General features: G+C 38.1%; 1 protein-coding gene across 3 annotated transcripts in view; it reads left to right on the forward strand.

Moving 5' to 3' along the window:
* The first annotated feature begins 11,599 nt into the window (after nt 1-11,599).
* The window catches only part of ENTPD1 (ectonucleoside triphosphate diphosphohydrolase 1), a 47,085-nt gene continuing 41,496 nt past the window's right edge, over nt 11,600-17,188 (forward strand). The window contains exon 1 of one of the 3 annotated variants that reach the window (XM_088131891.1): nt 11,600-11,717. In XM_088131891.1, coding sequence (XP_087988017.1) covers nt 11,702-11,717 — 16 coding nt within the window. In that variant the 5' untranslated portion in view covers nt 11,600-11,701. Of the gene's footprint in view, nt 11,718-11,857; nt 12,146-17,188 lie in introns of those variants that run through there. The other 2 variants (XM_088131890.1, XM_007424748.4) reach the window with 2 other exon arrangements.

The following is a 17,188-nucleotide window of genomic DNA, read 5'->3' on the forward strand; positions in this document are numbered from 1 at the left end:
CGCTAAGAAGACGAGAGATGACGTCATCCACTTAATATGCTTTCGTAAAACCCATAGAACTAGAAAATTATAGAGTCCACGATAGAGATGGAAAAAGTTCTTTATGTTTTCGACGCCGTGCAGCTTTTATGGGAATTGTGGTTGGGTAGCGTAACAGGTATCCTGAAAAAGACAAAATGGTAACAAAGACATTGTCGTAAACCAGTCCTGTAAAGAAGCGGCCGGTCAGAGATGGGATGGAGTTTGGTTTGTATTTTGAGCAATAAAAGTAATATCCTTAAAAGAGCCTCTCTTTTGATTGGGCTCTTTCCAACATGGACTTTATTTGTGGTTGCAGGATGTTTGAAAATTCTCAAATGCAACATACCCGCATGCAGTAATGAGAGATTCAATAGCTTTGAATCTGAACCCAGTCAAGGGCTTTAATTTTTTCAGTTATTTAAGTATTGTAATTGCTATTTTCAGGTTATGGTTTTTACTGCTTGAAGTATAAACCAACTTCTGCCCCATCTCTGACCAGCAGTTTTTATATGGGACTATTTTACAACAGTGTCGCAGGACATTGTCATCTGCCAACCCTTCATCAGCCTGCAATGCAAGCTGTATAAACATTGGAAGAGAAACATAAAATATTTACAAATGCTTCTCACCCGCAGAGTAGGGGAATTGGAATTAGGTTGGTTGCACCTTTTCTGAATAACCAATTTTATTAAAAGGCATAAGCTTTAGTGAGCTGCAGCTCACTTCCTCCAAGAGTTATGTTTGTAGCATTTATTATGCTTTATTATCCCTCCAACTGAGCTTGACTCTGAGGATATAGGGATACAGTCATGCAGTTTTCAGGCAATAGCATGGCAGTGGCTTCCCATTGCCTTCTTCCAGAATGTTTCTTTAACTTCCCAATCTATCCTACAGCCCTGTGTTTCCAGCTGCTCTTCCATTCAAGTACCAAGTACACCCAGCCCTGCTTAAATTTCAAGTCCAGCTAGGGTTACCAGATATCTGAACTGGCAAAGGAAAACGGACAATTGGAAAGAAGGACAAATGGGGAGAGAAGGAGGACACACAAACTGTTTTAACTTTCTTGGCATCTGTGACAGCAAAAAAATGCAAAAAATGTACTTAGGCCTACATGTATCTGAAACTACTTTTTCTAGCATCAGAAAGACTGGTTTTTCAATCATAATATTTTTCCAACAAATCTTTATTTTCGAGAACATATGCTAGCAATAATATAGAACTGATGACAACACACTTTTCAAATTTCATCATAGAAACATAGGATGAGTCATGCAATCTACTGACTATAGTGACCATAGATTTGAAGGGGATCGATTGAAGCCAATTGCTGGAATTAGGAGAAAATTAAATAATATAAATCTAGTTTGTTAAGTCTGTCAATGGATGAGGAAAAGAAAAGCTATTTTCAAGGTCACAATATACAAAATTTTGAATGACTACTGTTGTGAAAACAGTCCATTTAAAAAAAACAAGATACTCAAAAAGCTGGGCAATATTTGATTTTAAGGCTATGACTGCTGGATGGAAGACATTTGTCATTTAAGGCATAGCCTTAAAATCAAATATTGTCCAGATATATCCTCCTTTTGCCAGACATCTGGTAACCCTAAGCCCAGTCACATTTTGGTGCACATAACTATGTCTTCTCTGTGCTATAGAATCTGTCTCTACAGAAGGGGGAGATAATTCCAAAGTTCTGATAGTCACTTCATTTCAGAAATGCTTGTATGCAAGAAATTAGTTATGATAAATAATAAACATGATTATGCCATGTGCTATAGATCCCTATATAGTGTGATTGATTTTAATCAGGATTTTTTAGGTTGCAGTCCTATCCATTCTTATGTCATAATTAAGTGATGCTTAATTAAGGTGTTATAAGGGTTTCATATAATTAGCAGCTAGAGGCATTATACAGCTCTCCATCTCTCCTTAAATGAAGATCATTGTGCTTCATTCCCAAATTGTTATTGTCACAATTTATAACTCTTTTACATTTTTTGCAGAGAAAGTGTGTTAAAGGTAAAAGAATGGAAGAGCTGTCATGATGTCCTTTGATTATTCATGCTAGGAGCTATCCATCTTGAAACATTCTTTTTGTAAGATATGAAGAAGTGAAAGGAAAACAAGGGTGTGTTACAAATGGAAGACAGCAGGAATCTCATAAAATTTTGCATAAGAACAACAGTCTCAAAGGGAAGCATTTTCTATCTTCTAGGCATAGACCACAGAAACATAAAGTTGAATGGGACCTTCGTGGTCTTGTAATCCAACCCGCTGCCCAGGGCAGGAATCTTCAGACCACTCCAGACAAATGATGTCTAACCTTTATTTGAAACCTGCAGTGATGGAGCACTCACAGCTCTTGGAGGCAAGTTGTTTCACTGCTTAATAGCTCTCACAGTCATGAAATTCCTCCTTATTTCAAGTTTGGATCTTTCACAGTAAAGTCCCACCCATTGGCTACTATTCTATCCTCATGGACTGTAAAAAATAAATCCATATTCTCTTCCCTGTGACAACACTTCAAGTATGGGAGGACTGCTATCATGTCTTCCTTAGTCTTCTCTTTTTTAGGCTCAACATACCAGTTCCTTTAACTCTTCATAGAATTTAGCTCCCAGGCCCTTCGCCATCTTTGTTGTTCTCTGCACTCTTTTCAGTTCCTCATACCTTTCTTGTATTATGGAACCAAAACTGGACACAGTATTCCTGGTGCGGAGTGACCAATACAGCATAGAGTAGAATTATCACTTCCCATGATCTTGACATTATATTTCTGTTGATTTATCCCAAGTAAGTCTCCCTAAACATAGTGAATTGACTTTTGATTGAATATGCATCCAATTGGGCTGCAGGCAAAGGAAGGCAGAAAAATAACATGGGGGGTGGGGAATATAAATATTTCTGAAAATGAAAATGGGTAAATATAAATTTACAAAATGGGAGATAACTGGCTAGGCAGTTACATTTCTGAGAAGAATAAAGGCCAGACCCAAAGAAGGGACATGGTATTGGGGAAGAAAAAAGTATGTGTTTCTGTTTTGATTGGTTTTTAACAATTTGCTCAACTGATTTCTATTATTCAAGAAACTAACCCCTATACTTTTTTTAAAACTCACCAATGAGATGCTGTAGTGAAACTAGCAAGTAATGTTCTCTAACATTATCTGCAAATGCAGGACATATTTTGATTTCTGGTTTTCTGTATAAGAAATTGTTCAAGAATGAACTATATTTTACTGGGATACCAAAGGATGAAACCAGTTTAGGCTACCTTAATATCAGAATATGTTATTCATATATTATTAATCATTAATTTGTGAACCATATATCAGTATATTAATACCAGTATATTGCACTAGCATATAATACCAAATTATATACTGCCATAGTACCATGTTAGTGTGTAGTTTTATGCCATGTGTTATGTGAGTGGACATATATCAAAGAAGGAGCTTATGAGTACAAAAAGATTACATTCAGAGCAGTACAAAAAGGCAAAAAGGTTTGCTCAGGAAGACTTCTGATTACACAGTATGTGGGAAAGTACCAGAATGAAGAGTTTAAATAAGACACAACAAAAGATGGTTTCCAAAACAACAGATAGTTCCCATGTGAACTGGATAAGGCAATGGCACTGTGGTGGAAAAAATCCAGGAAATGTGAGAAAAGTGTTAAGGTTGCATGGGCCAAACTTTGATGGACTAGTCAAGCATTGCTGGAAAGTATAAACAAATATCAGTATCTCAGACCTTGGGAGCACCACATACAACAAGTATTCCATGTTGGCATCCTGCCTTTATTTTTTTTGAACTCAGACCTAAGCTGGCTAGCTAGACTTTGAGTTGGGAAGGTATACGTCGGCGTGTGAATGAGTGGAGCTTTTTATTCAGAAACTGAATGCTAAAAAATATGCATTTTTGCTACATGTCTGAACCTCTGGATAAAAAGAACAGGTAAAACTAGAAATGAACTTTGGAAATTATAGGGAGGACATGGCAGGAAAAATATAATAATTAAAGAATAATGCTTTTCAGTCTAGAAACTGAATTGATAAAGAAACGTTTTCATCCAACCCACTTCACTCCTGTTTAAACCTCTGAAAAACATGAAAGAGCATAGCCATGAAAACTAGATAAAGGATTGAGAAAGATGGAAATTACACCATTCAAGAATCATATGAGTTTACTTCTCCTTTTAAAGAGCTTCTGTTACACATTTAAAAATAGTGCTGCAAGAAACCAAAATCAGGCTACCTTGGGGAAGAGTACAATAAATGTCATGTTCAGAGCAGCTATCTTTTCTCAGGAATATTCAGCAATAAAAACTGGCCATAAAGATTCAAATTTTGAACATGATATTTATCTATTCTGGATGAAAGAATCATATCACTCCTTGTTGAGGCAAGGTTACTTTTAGTACTATCCTATTCGTGCTTAATCAGAAATTCCCTTTTTAAATTCCATAGACTCATACCCGTAATTATTTTTACAATTATAATTAATTAATTATGGGGTAAATATAGGTGCAAATACAGATACATAGGGATCTGCTATAATAGAATCTGTATCATGTGTTTTTCAGGAAAAACAGAAAAATGTGGTGTAGTGGCCTCTATGGAATAGCCCATTGAAGGGCAGGAGCTAGCCTAGAAGAAAGAAAAGTGCAGCAGGCAAACTGGAAAGCGGAATGTGAGCCAAGAGAAGTATGAAAACAATACTTTGAAAGCGGAGCAGGAAAGTGCACCATAAGGGTCCGTGCAGGGTGGGTGGGGGTGACCACAAGGTGAGGTCTTGTATTGTTTAAGGTGTGTGTGCGTGTGTACACACATATGTATCAAACAACAAAATGTTTCCATAAGCCAATGCAAAGTAATAAAGCATGGACATTTTATTTCCTCTGTAATTCTGAATGTAGGATTTAGCATCATGACAAGGGAGGTAGCTGAGGTATTTGTCATTTTTAGTTATTATCCTCTGACTGAAAGGAGATGATATAAACATTTGGAAGGGGTTCCCCCCCCCCATTTATTTTATTGCGAATTTAAAGAAAGAATACACAAATATTTTTAAAAATCCAAACGATGACACTATTTTTTAATGTGACAGAAATGACAAATTAATAAATCTGTGGGGGATATTCCTATTCATTACAGTTAGTTTCACATAATGTTAATTCAATGTACGTGAAATTAATTCCATTCAATTTAGTACTGGCCCCAGTTCCACTTCTTTGCCATGGCCCCATATACATTTTAGAGTATAGACCTAACATACCACTTAAAGGGAAAGTATGGCCCTTGCCCCTGCCTTCACCAAAATTACACACATCCTACTGAAGATGCCAAGACAGCAATTGTTGCTTGATGCTAATTTTGCTGATGGAATTTTGTCATGGTCAGCCTTTTGTGCTATCATATTGTCTGTAGCTGAGAACAGGAAACAACTCCTTGTAAGTTATGCTGCCCCAGAGAAAGAAACCTGAAAGGCAATTTATTAACTTTTTCTTTCCTGTTTCCGGGTTTCATTCTTTATCCAGACATGAATTATATTTTGAACCTCCTCATAGTTCCCTTTTTATATTTATATTTTAAGATATCCTTTATAAATAGTATATAAAATTTGCTAACTCCATTTCTGACTGGGGTACAATCCAAAAATGGATTGTGATCAGGTTTTTCAAAATTTGAAGAGAACATTTCAAATTCTGGTCTTAGAATATATTTTGCACAAAGTCAGCTGTGGCAGCATATCCCAAGTGAGGTAGTTCCTGCCTTAAAATTTCAGCGATATCCTGGCTAGACGAGCAACCACACATTTTGTGAAAGAATTCTGTGGAGGAAGGAGTCTCACTAAACGCTGAAGTGCTTTTAACTCTCTTAGGTTAGAATGGCTAATGTCTTTATCAACTTAGGCTTCAGCAGATTTTAGAGAATTTGGAGATAATTTTAATAATACATGCTTTAATTACAGTGAAGCTGGACTACTGTAATGTGCTTCATGTGGGTCTGCTCTTGAAAATGGCATAGAAACTGCATTTCGTGCATGATGCAGTAGCTGGCATGTTCACTGGGATCTAAGTACACTGAATAGATTATATAACACCAGGGCGTTATCAGCTATATAGCTATCTATTTTTACTTCTAGAGCAATTTAAGGAGTTGTTCTTGATCTTTAAAATCTGAAATAGTTTGAGTATGAGATATCTGAAGGTCTGTGCTATATGAATTACTTAAAGGATTCGCTTTTAGAATTTCCAGTAGATTATTAGGAGATTAATAGCCCCACAGCTTTGGCCCTCCCTTCCTGAAGAGCAACCTCTGTTTTATAAAATAATATTTAAAGATTTAGTACAATCAATTTTACTTAATTTGTTGGAAAAAATACTAACTACAGTACATTGGGCTTTTAATTATAAAGTATTTTTATACTTTTAGCATGGTCCATGGATAATTAATTTGCAACGCTGGGAGATTTTAACTGCTGCTGGTTTGATGTTGAAATAGTATTATTCAATATTGTTGTGTTCTAAAATTTTATGGCTGTTTTTTTCCCCCTATAGTCCACCTTGCAAGGCTGTGCATCCTAAAACTATGGTAGAAATGTGCTACCTTAATAAATTATACAAATCAGTTGGGGGAGAACAGTTGAGGGTCTCATAATGGATACCATGAATTTACAAGCTCAAAGTCAGCTTTCAATCATATAGATATCATTGATACATCTGAGGTTTTGTAAATATGTTCCTTGCCACTTCAACATATAAAGCCCCTTTATGCTCTGTTACATAACCCCATTCATATGAACAGTGGGCATTTCCAGGAATTCAGCATTTTCTCTGGGTTAGTTTCCTTTGGAATGGCACCACTAGATATCTCATAATTTGTCTTCATATGCAACAAGAGAGAGAGTGAGAAAGAGAGGGAGGATGAGGATAGCAGGAGCTATGCCTGTTATTAAACTTTCCGATAGAAGTTTTACGGATTATAAGGAGTACAAACTACATTCTGAAGATGCTTCCTCAGCTTAAGCTATCTACCTTTCTATCTTTCTACCATATGGTTGCTTTCTCAAACATACAAAGTTTGTATGCCATAATCTCATATTTAAAGAAATAACCAAGTTTTAAAGGATTCCAGGAGACCATTTTGTTCCACCCCCAATCCTTTAATTAGTATTTTGAAATGCTGCTTAGGGTAAAATATCTAAGAAAAGTATGATATGGTTGTGACCTGCTCTATAGAGACCAGAGCTGCTCTGTATTTTTTATGTAAAGTATACTCTTTATCTTAAGTAAGCTTGGCAACTTCCCCAAAGCTTTGCTTCTAGAAAGAACAAGTGGTGACTTCCTCTGCAAATTTAAACCACTCTTATGCAGCTATATAGAAAGAGGTAGTAAAACACAGCCAATTAGAAACAAAGAGGAACTAAAAACCATAAGTTTATAATCTAGAACATTATTATTGTTCTCTCTCTCTCTCTCTCTCTCTCTCTCTCTCTCTCTCTCTCTCATGGGGGCTGCTCCATATTTGAAAAGAAAAAATGTAATATATGTTGATTCAGGGTTGGGTGGATTTGGGGTTAAGGAAAATGCTATTTGGCGTAGTAAACCTATTGCCTTTCTTGATAAGGATTCTCTCAAGAGATTATAGGATATGACATTTTTTACGATTCTACCTGCAGTTGGCAGAAAATGTTAAAAAGTGGCTAAAAAAGAAAAACTTGCATTACCCTGTAAAGCGGGAGGGAGAGGATATGTCTAAGAAAGTTAACTAAAATGATTGAGCTAAGTTTCTGGAATCCTGTGATAATGTAGGAAAGATCATTTCAACTTGAATCCAAACTATATGATTACGGGTTGTAGAAAATTAATTCTGAATGCCAGAAATAGAACCAGAACTAACGACCCGTAACCAAGTCTTCTTCTAAACTTTCTGTAACTGGGGAACTGATCCACAAAATTTGCATTTTTTTCCTAGCACCAAGACCTTAGATACTCTATGTTCCAGATCCTCATTTTTCAAATTTTAGTAATTTTACCTGAATATCGAAAGATGAGAGCTGTGTTAGACTATGGTAACCAAAACTCAGACAGAATCTGGTAGCACCTTTTGAAATTATCAATTTTATTTAAGACATAAGCTTTCATGAACTACAACTTATGAAAGCTTATCCCTTAAATAAAATTGTTAGTCTCAAAATGTGTTACCAGAGTTTATCTGAATGTAAATGTACAAAAGCAAAATTAAAAATATGATGCTTTAAGGCAATGCTATAGTGTTAGGAAAAAATATTTTTATTACACTTCCACATTTTTGTCTTCTCACAGAGAGCTCTTTTACGGAACTACAAAATAGGGTTTTCTCATGATTCCTCACCACTGAAGGAATTTTAACTCATGGCAGTAGTATGCTAGGCTAACATCTCAGTGTGTTGCACAACAGTATTTATAATGGGGAACACAAATCTTACCACCTTTAGGAAGTTTAAACATGTAACAGTTGAACATGTACTTCATAAATAAGAGCAGACTGACATAAGAGAAAAACTCAAATATTACTATATTAACAGGAATAAATTTACCACCACCACCATCACCACTGCCGCCCAGTGATTGATTTATTTTTCAAATGTATATATGCTGCCCATCTCACTATACAAGTGACTCTTATATAAATGTGCTGCATACAGTATTTGCTATCAAATGGTTGAAGTGTCTGAAGTGGACTCCAAGAGGTGACAGATTTAGTAGCCCAAACATAGTTGGTTTTTCAGATTGCTTCGATGTACCCCAGTAAACGTTTTTGCAATTCTATAGCAAAATCTATCTTTTAGAGCAGCAGATTATCTTTCAAGCAGTGTAAAAAGTCAGCCATGTTTTAACTATGGCATGATATTCTTGCAAAAGTGTAATTTCAACTAGTATATTTTTAAGTGCACATGTGATTTTTGTGCTGATGTGTGAAAGATAATTGTGTTGTTATTTTCTCTTTGGAGGAAAAAACATGCTAGATGGGACATCCCACTTACAAACTATATTTATTTTACAATATTTATAACCCACCTGAATCCTGGGTAAGGTACAATAAAGTCAAGTGCATGAAAAATCTGTACATGAAAATTATAATGGGTAAAAACACACACATACATACATATACGTAGACACCGCACACACATACACGCACACCCTATAAAATAGCATGAGATAAATGAGCAATCAGTTTATGTAGTCTTGGGTAGAAAATGGACAAAATGTCCTCACTGCATGTCTGTGACATTTTAGTTTTGTTGGTTTTTAAGACTTACACTATGATAAATACTTTATAGTTTTATGTTATTCATTGGGTATACTAAAATATGAGATAAAAATATTCTAAAAACATAATTGTTTGTGCAATTGTGTTCCCCAGTTGGCTACAAATAAATCATTAGGAAAGAAATGTTGAAGTTTTCTGAGTGGAAAGTGTCCTGGTGTGAGGGCTGAAGCTGGCAAAACAGGAAGCAAAGAGCTTCAGACTAGTCAAGACCATTAAGTAAATAGGGTGCTGGTGCTCTCCCGATTCCAGTCTGGGAAAAAAGCAATGAAAAGTCCATTACCACAAAAGCTAGAAGACCTAGGATTTAAGTTCTCAGGGCTGATATACACATAACATATGTACGCACAAGCACACAAACTTGTATGTATATAGTCGGATTCTTGCATTCTGTAGTTAATATTCTATGTCAATACATGTTCTAATTTGCAGTAAAATTTCTATGCAGTCATACTGAGTCCTTGAAGGTTCTCCTGTTAGCTAGTTACTGAGAGCATATCCACATAATCTCTACCTTGGCATGAGGATGCTTCAGCAGGCCTTCCCTGAGTACACGTCCACGTGTCCCTGCCTATATCTCATGGTTCATCAGAGGGTGAAGCGATCCAAAGACAGGCTGAGGTGCTCCCCTACTCGTGGTGTTTTCCATCTTATTGCAGCTTAAATCATTCCATGAAGTCAAAGTGGGGCTCCTTGATGTGGGTGGATGAACCATGTTGCCATTATATTTTCTGCATCAATGAATTGATATCTCCTATTACCTTTGCTACTGTGGTCCTGGAAGCCCTCTTCCCTCCAGTTATTGAACACTGTGCCTGCTGCTCATTCTTGTTTTGCCTGTGCAGGAGATCAGACTGCAATGCCATTCTCCCTTAGACAACAGAAAAATGTATATGAGTAGTTGACTGGTTGACCCCTGGCTTCTCATATCAACAACTCCCATTAGAATTCTGTTCAGCCAGGATCCATTTACACAGCCCCAGACATGGAGTGCCACATACAACCAACATTGCCCCAAGTTATATCAGCTGATACAGGCATGGTACCATTTGTGTTAATTTTGCATGGATGCCTGCAACTACCTCAGTTGGAGTGCTAACCAATTGACCAGTTGACCCTATACCTCCCACACAACCTAGAGGAAAAACCAAGCAAAGCTGATTCAACACATTCATTTTGAACAGGCATTGAACACAGTACATATGGTTCTCATAATGCTCTTTTCAGGAGGAATCCTTGGCTTATTGGTGCTGCATATATTTCTAAAATGGCTTTGTTAAAAAATAATTTTAGAAGATAAACAGGGTTTGAGAATGCATACCAAAGATGGAGATATTCAGCCATTCAGAACTGTGAATAAATTATTCTACTTATAGAAATAAAACCAAGACACACAGTAAGAAAATTAATGTCAAGCCGCAGTTAAGTCACAGTTTATCCAGGAATATGTATTTGATGCCTGCCAGACCCTCTATCCAAATAACATTATTTTTTAAAAATGGAGAGTTGATTATGCAAAGCTAATTTCATTCTTGCTTACACTCATAGATTGAATAGCTCTGTATTGCCACTCTGTTAAGCTTCTCATAGAGAGAAAAGAGAAATACATTTCTTTAAATAATAGCACATTGTATATGTAAAATAAGTGGTGCTAAGGATGTGGTTCTGATCAAGTGTGGGGAAGAACAAGTCTGGAGGGGATATAATAATTTCTCCTCAGCCAAACAAGTGATTCTCTGATCATATATTTCATATTTCTTTTATATCACGTTTCATTTATTTACAGTCAATGGTATTTACAAGCCATAGAAATATACCAATTTAATAAAATGGAAATAAAATACAACATGTCCAGGGAGGGAAAGTCTAATTCCAAAACCATGGGGGAGCAGGAAAGGACAGCCTTTGTCTAGCATTCATAAGCACCAGCAGTAGCAAGAAGAAGGGGGCATAGAAGTGTTCTTCTGGGAATAGTTCTTCCATCCTGATGCAATGACTTGAACGTCAGGCAACTTCAAAAGAATCTTAAGTAATTGTGTACTGAAAAGTGCCAGTACAATAAGGTACACCTATCTGACACCAGTTTACAACTCTGAAAGTTGGGAAGGATATACTTGGATGAGGGTCACCAAATGCCCAAGATGAACTTGTGAGGATTGCCCTGCAGATGTGGAGCAGGAAGATTTCCATGGGGGGGCGGGGGGGAAGCAGACAATCCAACCTGCTTCTCCTTCTGAGTCATAGAATAACCCCTCCCACGGCCTTGGACCGTTAAATAACCCTGCTGCATGTGCCCTTCTCGGAGGCAAGAGAAGCTGATCAAAGAAGCGGGAGGAGGAAAGGCAGCGGGCGTGCGCAAAGGGAATGGACGAGCCGAGGGGTAAGAGAAGAAGATGAATTGCTCCGAATTTCAGCAGCAAAAGCAGACCCTCCCTCTCCCCCCCCCCCTTTCTTTCAACCCAAAGGAAGAACTAGGGAGGGGAGGGAGAGAAATTCTCGGAGGAATTTGTGGCTGCTGAAAACAGCTGTAATGTCAGCCCTGATACAGACAAAAGTTGAACTCGTGAATATTCATGTGAAATGTGTATAGTCCTTCAGTTTTGCCATTCAAGAGCGAACTTGTTCAGAGTTCCTTCTACCGGCTTCCAACGATATTTCCAGTCCTCACCGACTGGAAGGAAAGTCCTTGTTGAATGAGGACTCCTGTCTGTGTTGCTTCTGAGATTATGGATTTGCTGTCAAGGAGATTTATTGTAGCCTGTGGAACCAGCATGGATACCTGCTCTAAGTTTGGATCACATGGAAAGGGTACAGTGCAAGAGTGTGTGTGTGTGTATGTGTGTGTGAGAGAGAAATCTTTCGAGATCGGGAGAGCTATTCTGCTTTTGAGGGAGATAAACCAATAAAAATGCTGGTTAATGATCTTTGGAACATGTAAGGGGAGTGCAAAGAACTGCTTCCCATGCCATGTTGTTATCTTGGATTAAGTGAGATTGCTGTAATGAACATATATATGGCCATGGCCTGGTAGGAGGAGGGCAGTAAAGTTCCGTTTGGGATCTTTTTTTCACTCAAGAAGTTTAAGCCTGCAATTTTCTGTATATTGGCTGCCTTAGATGTTTGCATTATTTCCTGCTTTTAATAATAAGGGCAAATGATACAAATTCTGCCTGAGAGGCTCACACGTGCTTTTATGTGGTGTGAAAGTTTCCTTCCAGCTCTCAGTTCAGTGCACCCAAGAGCGAACCGTTATATTGTGAGCAAGCATAACTCAGCGTTAGAGCACATGCTTTGTGTGCTGAAGTCTCAGGTTCGGTCTTGGCCGTTCCAGTAGATAGTAGAAACAACCTCTGCCTGAGATCCTAGGCAGCTGCTGTCATTTTGGACAAACAAGGAAGCTTTATCATGTATATGATATGACTTTATGGATGCATGTAAACAAATAGTTATGTAGCATAAGAAAAATATGCAAAAAAGCCAAGGTATTTCTAGCTTAACTTCTAATTGGGGAGAATAATATTTCTTGCAGAAAATGAGATGCTGGGTAAAACATTGGTCTTGCCACTGGAAAACATGAATTAAGTTGCTAGGCAAATATGTAAGCAAGAATTTGTCTGCAGCGACAACAATCTATATGGTGGCATTCTGCTTTGATAGGTGCAGGGTAGTTGCAATAGAGACCTTAAGTAGCTGGGATGCAAAAGCTCTTCATAACTTGCATGGCTGCTTACAGAATTGTTCCCCAAGTCATGACTGGGTAAGATTATTTTCTGTTTAGGGGCACCTGCGGAGGGAGGAGGCATGTCAGTAGCATCAAAAGGGCAGGGGTGATTGACATGACAGAAGTCTTGCCCCTTTTTATATGCATGCAATGTGTGCAGCACACATTAAAAAAGGCCAAAAGCTGATCATGCCCCACCATTTTGATGCTGTTGTTTCCTGTAGATGCCAGTGTTGGGTGATATATCGCACACATGGATTGTTGATAGTAGCAAGTACCCCTATTTTTGCTAGGGAAAGCTTTTTTTTTTTGTGGTAGTCCAGTTTATAGGCTTCCACTTCCCCTTTAGGCAGGAAATGGAAAACAAAAACAAAAAAGTTTTTCTGTGGCCAAATAATTGCCTGTGAAACGTGAAATGAAATGTGTTGTCACACTTACTCCTATCCCTAAAAGCATCTACTCTGGACAAAAAAGAAAGAACAAACCTCCTTTTTTCTGGTATGCTACTAATACGTCTTTAATAGTGTTTTTCAACCTTAGCAACTTTAAGATGTGTGGACTTCAACTCCCAACATTCTGGGCGGTGAAGTCTACATATCTTAAATTTGCCAAGGGTGAGAAGATTTGCCAAGCTTTAGTATGTCCACCCCTAATAAAATTCAAATGGGGGGAGGGGAAGGATGTTAATGCATTTAAGATGTCAATACATCACCAATTAAATCAACCTATTTCTTTAGATCAGCTGTCCCTAAGCTGATACCTTCTAGATGTCCTGGGTTCATTCTTAGCTACGGCCATAGTCTGTAGGAATTCTGAGAGTTGAAATCCCAACACATCTGGAAGATACCGAGCTAGCGAAGGCTACTCTGTATCTGGAGAAAATTCAGAACTTATGTGAAATCACCCTTATAAATGAACCCAGGAGAATGTTGCTGAGATGCAAGATATGAACAGAATAGCATCCTTTCACATGTACTCTCCAGCAGTGGTACTGATATACTGCCTTATTACTGGAGGTAATGTAGAGTTAGGTAACAAGACCTAGCCAACTTTGGCTGATCTCAATATGCCAAGCAGAGATAATACTTGGAGGGAAATCACCAGGAAATAGCAGGGTTGTAGATTAGAGTGGAAAGTTGAAAAAATACCCTGGAAGAATGCAGAATCAAACCACATTGTACTGTTGCCAAGAAAACTACATGGATGTATCCATGAAGTCACCAGGAATCAAGTTTGACTCAAAGGAGATTTTATTTGTTTAAATGTGCAGTGGCTGTGACTAATACAGATTTAAATTGTAGCCTCTCTCCCTGAATTTATCTAAAGACTTCGTTCTGCTAGCTTGTGTGGGGTGATAAGAACTCTAATCCATCCTGGGGACGGCTGGTGCCCTAATGACAATCCCCAGCTACTCGCCAATTCCATCAATTCTTGGAATTTATTTATTATTTATTTAAGACTGCTATTATATTGTATTTTAATTGATTTTATCCTCTCTGTAAACTGCCCAGAGTCACTTTTTAATGAGATGGGCAGTGACAAATTTGATATATAAAATAAATAAATATTTCCTTTTAAAGTTCTCTGAGTTAATGGCTATCACTATCTCATGTTAGATTATTTTAGAGGTCTCATGATTCCATTTTGGATTCAATGGCTTTATATGCCAGATGGGAGGCTCTTAGATGATAATCCATGTTACTGCATCCTTTAACATGTGGTAAGCCATCTTTGCTGCATTTGGGGTTTCCATTTATTCTAGTGAGTGTGATCCCCCCCCCAGTTGCCCAAAGAATTGTTGTTTCTCTGGGTGTTGCGGTATATCATCTCCAAATAACTATTATGTGGATGATGGAGCAGTGTAAGTTGAGTATAAAATGCCAGTGAGGCTTACATTAGTTGATCTTCTTGTTCCTGCTTCAGCTAGATTGGAAGCCTTACTTATCATAATTGCCCATGTAGCATCAAGTAACAGACTATAACAGAAGCAGACTGGAATCCTGACAGGTCAATGGTAGTGATACCTTGAGAGGAAAGCAGGACAAGTCCATGGATACAAGTTGTGAAGTTGAAAAAAGGAATGACAGCTCCTTGGTTGTTCAGACTAAAGAGCAAGCACACCATCGCACCATTCATAGAGTAGAGAGGGAGTATGACAATAAGCTATTTGCCCTAATTTGTAATTAGGCTCCTATCTGCTTGTTGTCATGTGGTACAATCTTTTGTCCTCTTTATGTATTAAACTACCAGTGGAGCCCTAGGAGAAGAAAGGTTATTGTCTTCCTGGCCAGTGCTTGAAGTTGAAGACAAGTTCAGTCTTTAAAGCCCCACATTAACACTTGAATCCTGACAGATGGCCTGGAGGTTAGAAACTTGTGGAGTCCTTAGGGATCTCTGAGCTTGGTTCTTTTCTTGCAAACATTTCATTACCTGGCTAGATAACATCTTCAGTGCTAAAATGGGATGGGGTTTGCTCTCTATATACTGTGGCATGCCATGCCAGTGCTGGTGGGGGTGGGGGTTTTGTTTTGCTCCCCTGGTAGTTTGTTGATTAGCATATGTTTACTGCTTGATTGTGTGCCTGGCAGTAACCTTTGCTTATCTGGGTGATGATCTTCTGGTCTTTTGTCTCTTTTGAATAGTATGGAGATCTTCTGATCTTTTGTCTCTTTTGAATAGTATGGAGATGCTGTTTATCTCTATGGGTCTGTTAATTGCTGCCTTGTCTGAATACCAAGCTTCCAAGAATTCTCTTGCATTTTTGGATTTAGCTTGGTCTAAAATGGTGACAGTTTCCCAGTTAAAACTATGGTTCAGTCTGTCCATGTGTTTGAGATTAAGGAGTTTTCATCATGTCTTCTGACTGCTAGTTGGTGCTCATGGATGTGCTCTGCTAGTCTTCTGCCTGTCTGTCCTACATAGTGTTTGTTACAGTCCTTACACTGTATGTTGTAGATAACTCCTGTTTTTTTCTTCTTGTGCTACTGGGTCTTTTGGTTTACTTAAGATATTTTGGAGTGATTTTGTTGGTTTGTGTGCTACGAGATGCCATGTGGTTGTAATAGTTTCTTGGTGGTTTCTGAGACGTTTCTGATGTATGGCAGTGTGATCCTTTTCATAGCTTGTGTCGGTTATGTTGTAGTAGGTTGAGTGGTCAGGGGCTTTTTGATAAAGTTGCATGGATATTCATTTTGTTGGAAGATGTTGTATAGGTGGTCTGTTTCCTTTTTCTGCTATTCTGGGTTGCTGCAATGCATTTGTGCTCACTTGAATAACGTTCTTACACAGCTCCTCTTGTGGGAGATTGGGTGTTACTTTGGTAATGAAGTACTTGATTGGTGTGGGTTGTCTTCCGATAAACTTGGGTTTCTAATTTACTGTTGTTTTCTCTGCTGATGAGGATATCCAGGAAGGGTAGCGTGTTGTTGTTTTCTTCCTCTCTGGTGAATTTTATTCCTTTGAAGATGTTGTTGATGGTTTCATGTGTCTTCTCTAGTTGTTCCTTTTTTTATTATACAAATGTGTCATCTACATACCGGATCCATACTTTAGGTTGTATGTGGGGAAGTGCTGTAGCTTCTAGGCATTTGCATTACAATCTCTGCTATGAGTCCTGACAGTGGCGATCCCATGGGTGTGCCTCTGATTTGTTGGTATATTTGTCCATCAAACTGAAAATAGGTGGTGAGGCAGAGGTTGATGAGGTCCATGATTCTGGATATTTCAATCTGGGTGTATTTGATTAAGTTGGGTGTGTTGTGTAGTACTGCTGATATGGATTCTTTCACTAGTTCTGGGTTTATGGATGTAAAGAGTGCTGTAACATCAAATGAGACCATATTTCGTCTTCATCTATGTGTATGTCTTTGAGTTTCTGGAGGCACTGTAGTGAGGAGTTGATAGAATATTCACTGGTCTCTCTGAGGTGTCCAAGCTTTTTTGTCAGTTCTTTCGCTATGTTGTATGTTGGAGTCCCTGGTAAAGATATAATTGGTTGGAGCGGTATGTCAGGCTTGTGTATTTTTGGTCGTCCATAGAAGCGTGGGAGGATGGGTCTACTGCTTTTCATCCACCACTGTTCTTCCTTTGTGATCTGGCCTTTCTTAGTTAGGTCGTTGAGGGTTCTCTTG

The sequence above is a fragment of the Python bivittatus genome, unplaced genomic scaffold (genome assembly GCF_059951505.1).
Source record: "Python bivittatus isolate LINGU-HERP-01145 unplaced genomic scaffold, Pbiv_v1 ctg000980_np1212, whole genome shotgun sequence".
NCBI lineage: Eukaryota > Metazoa > Chordata > Lepidosauria > Squamata > Pythonidae > Python > Python bivittatus.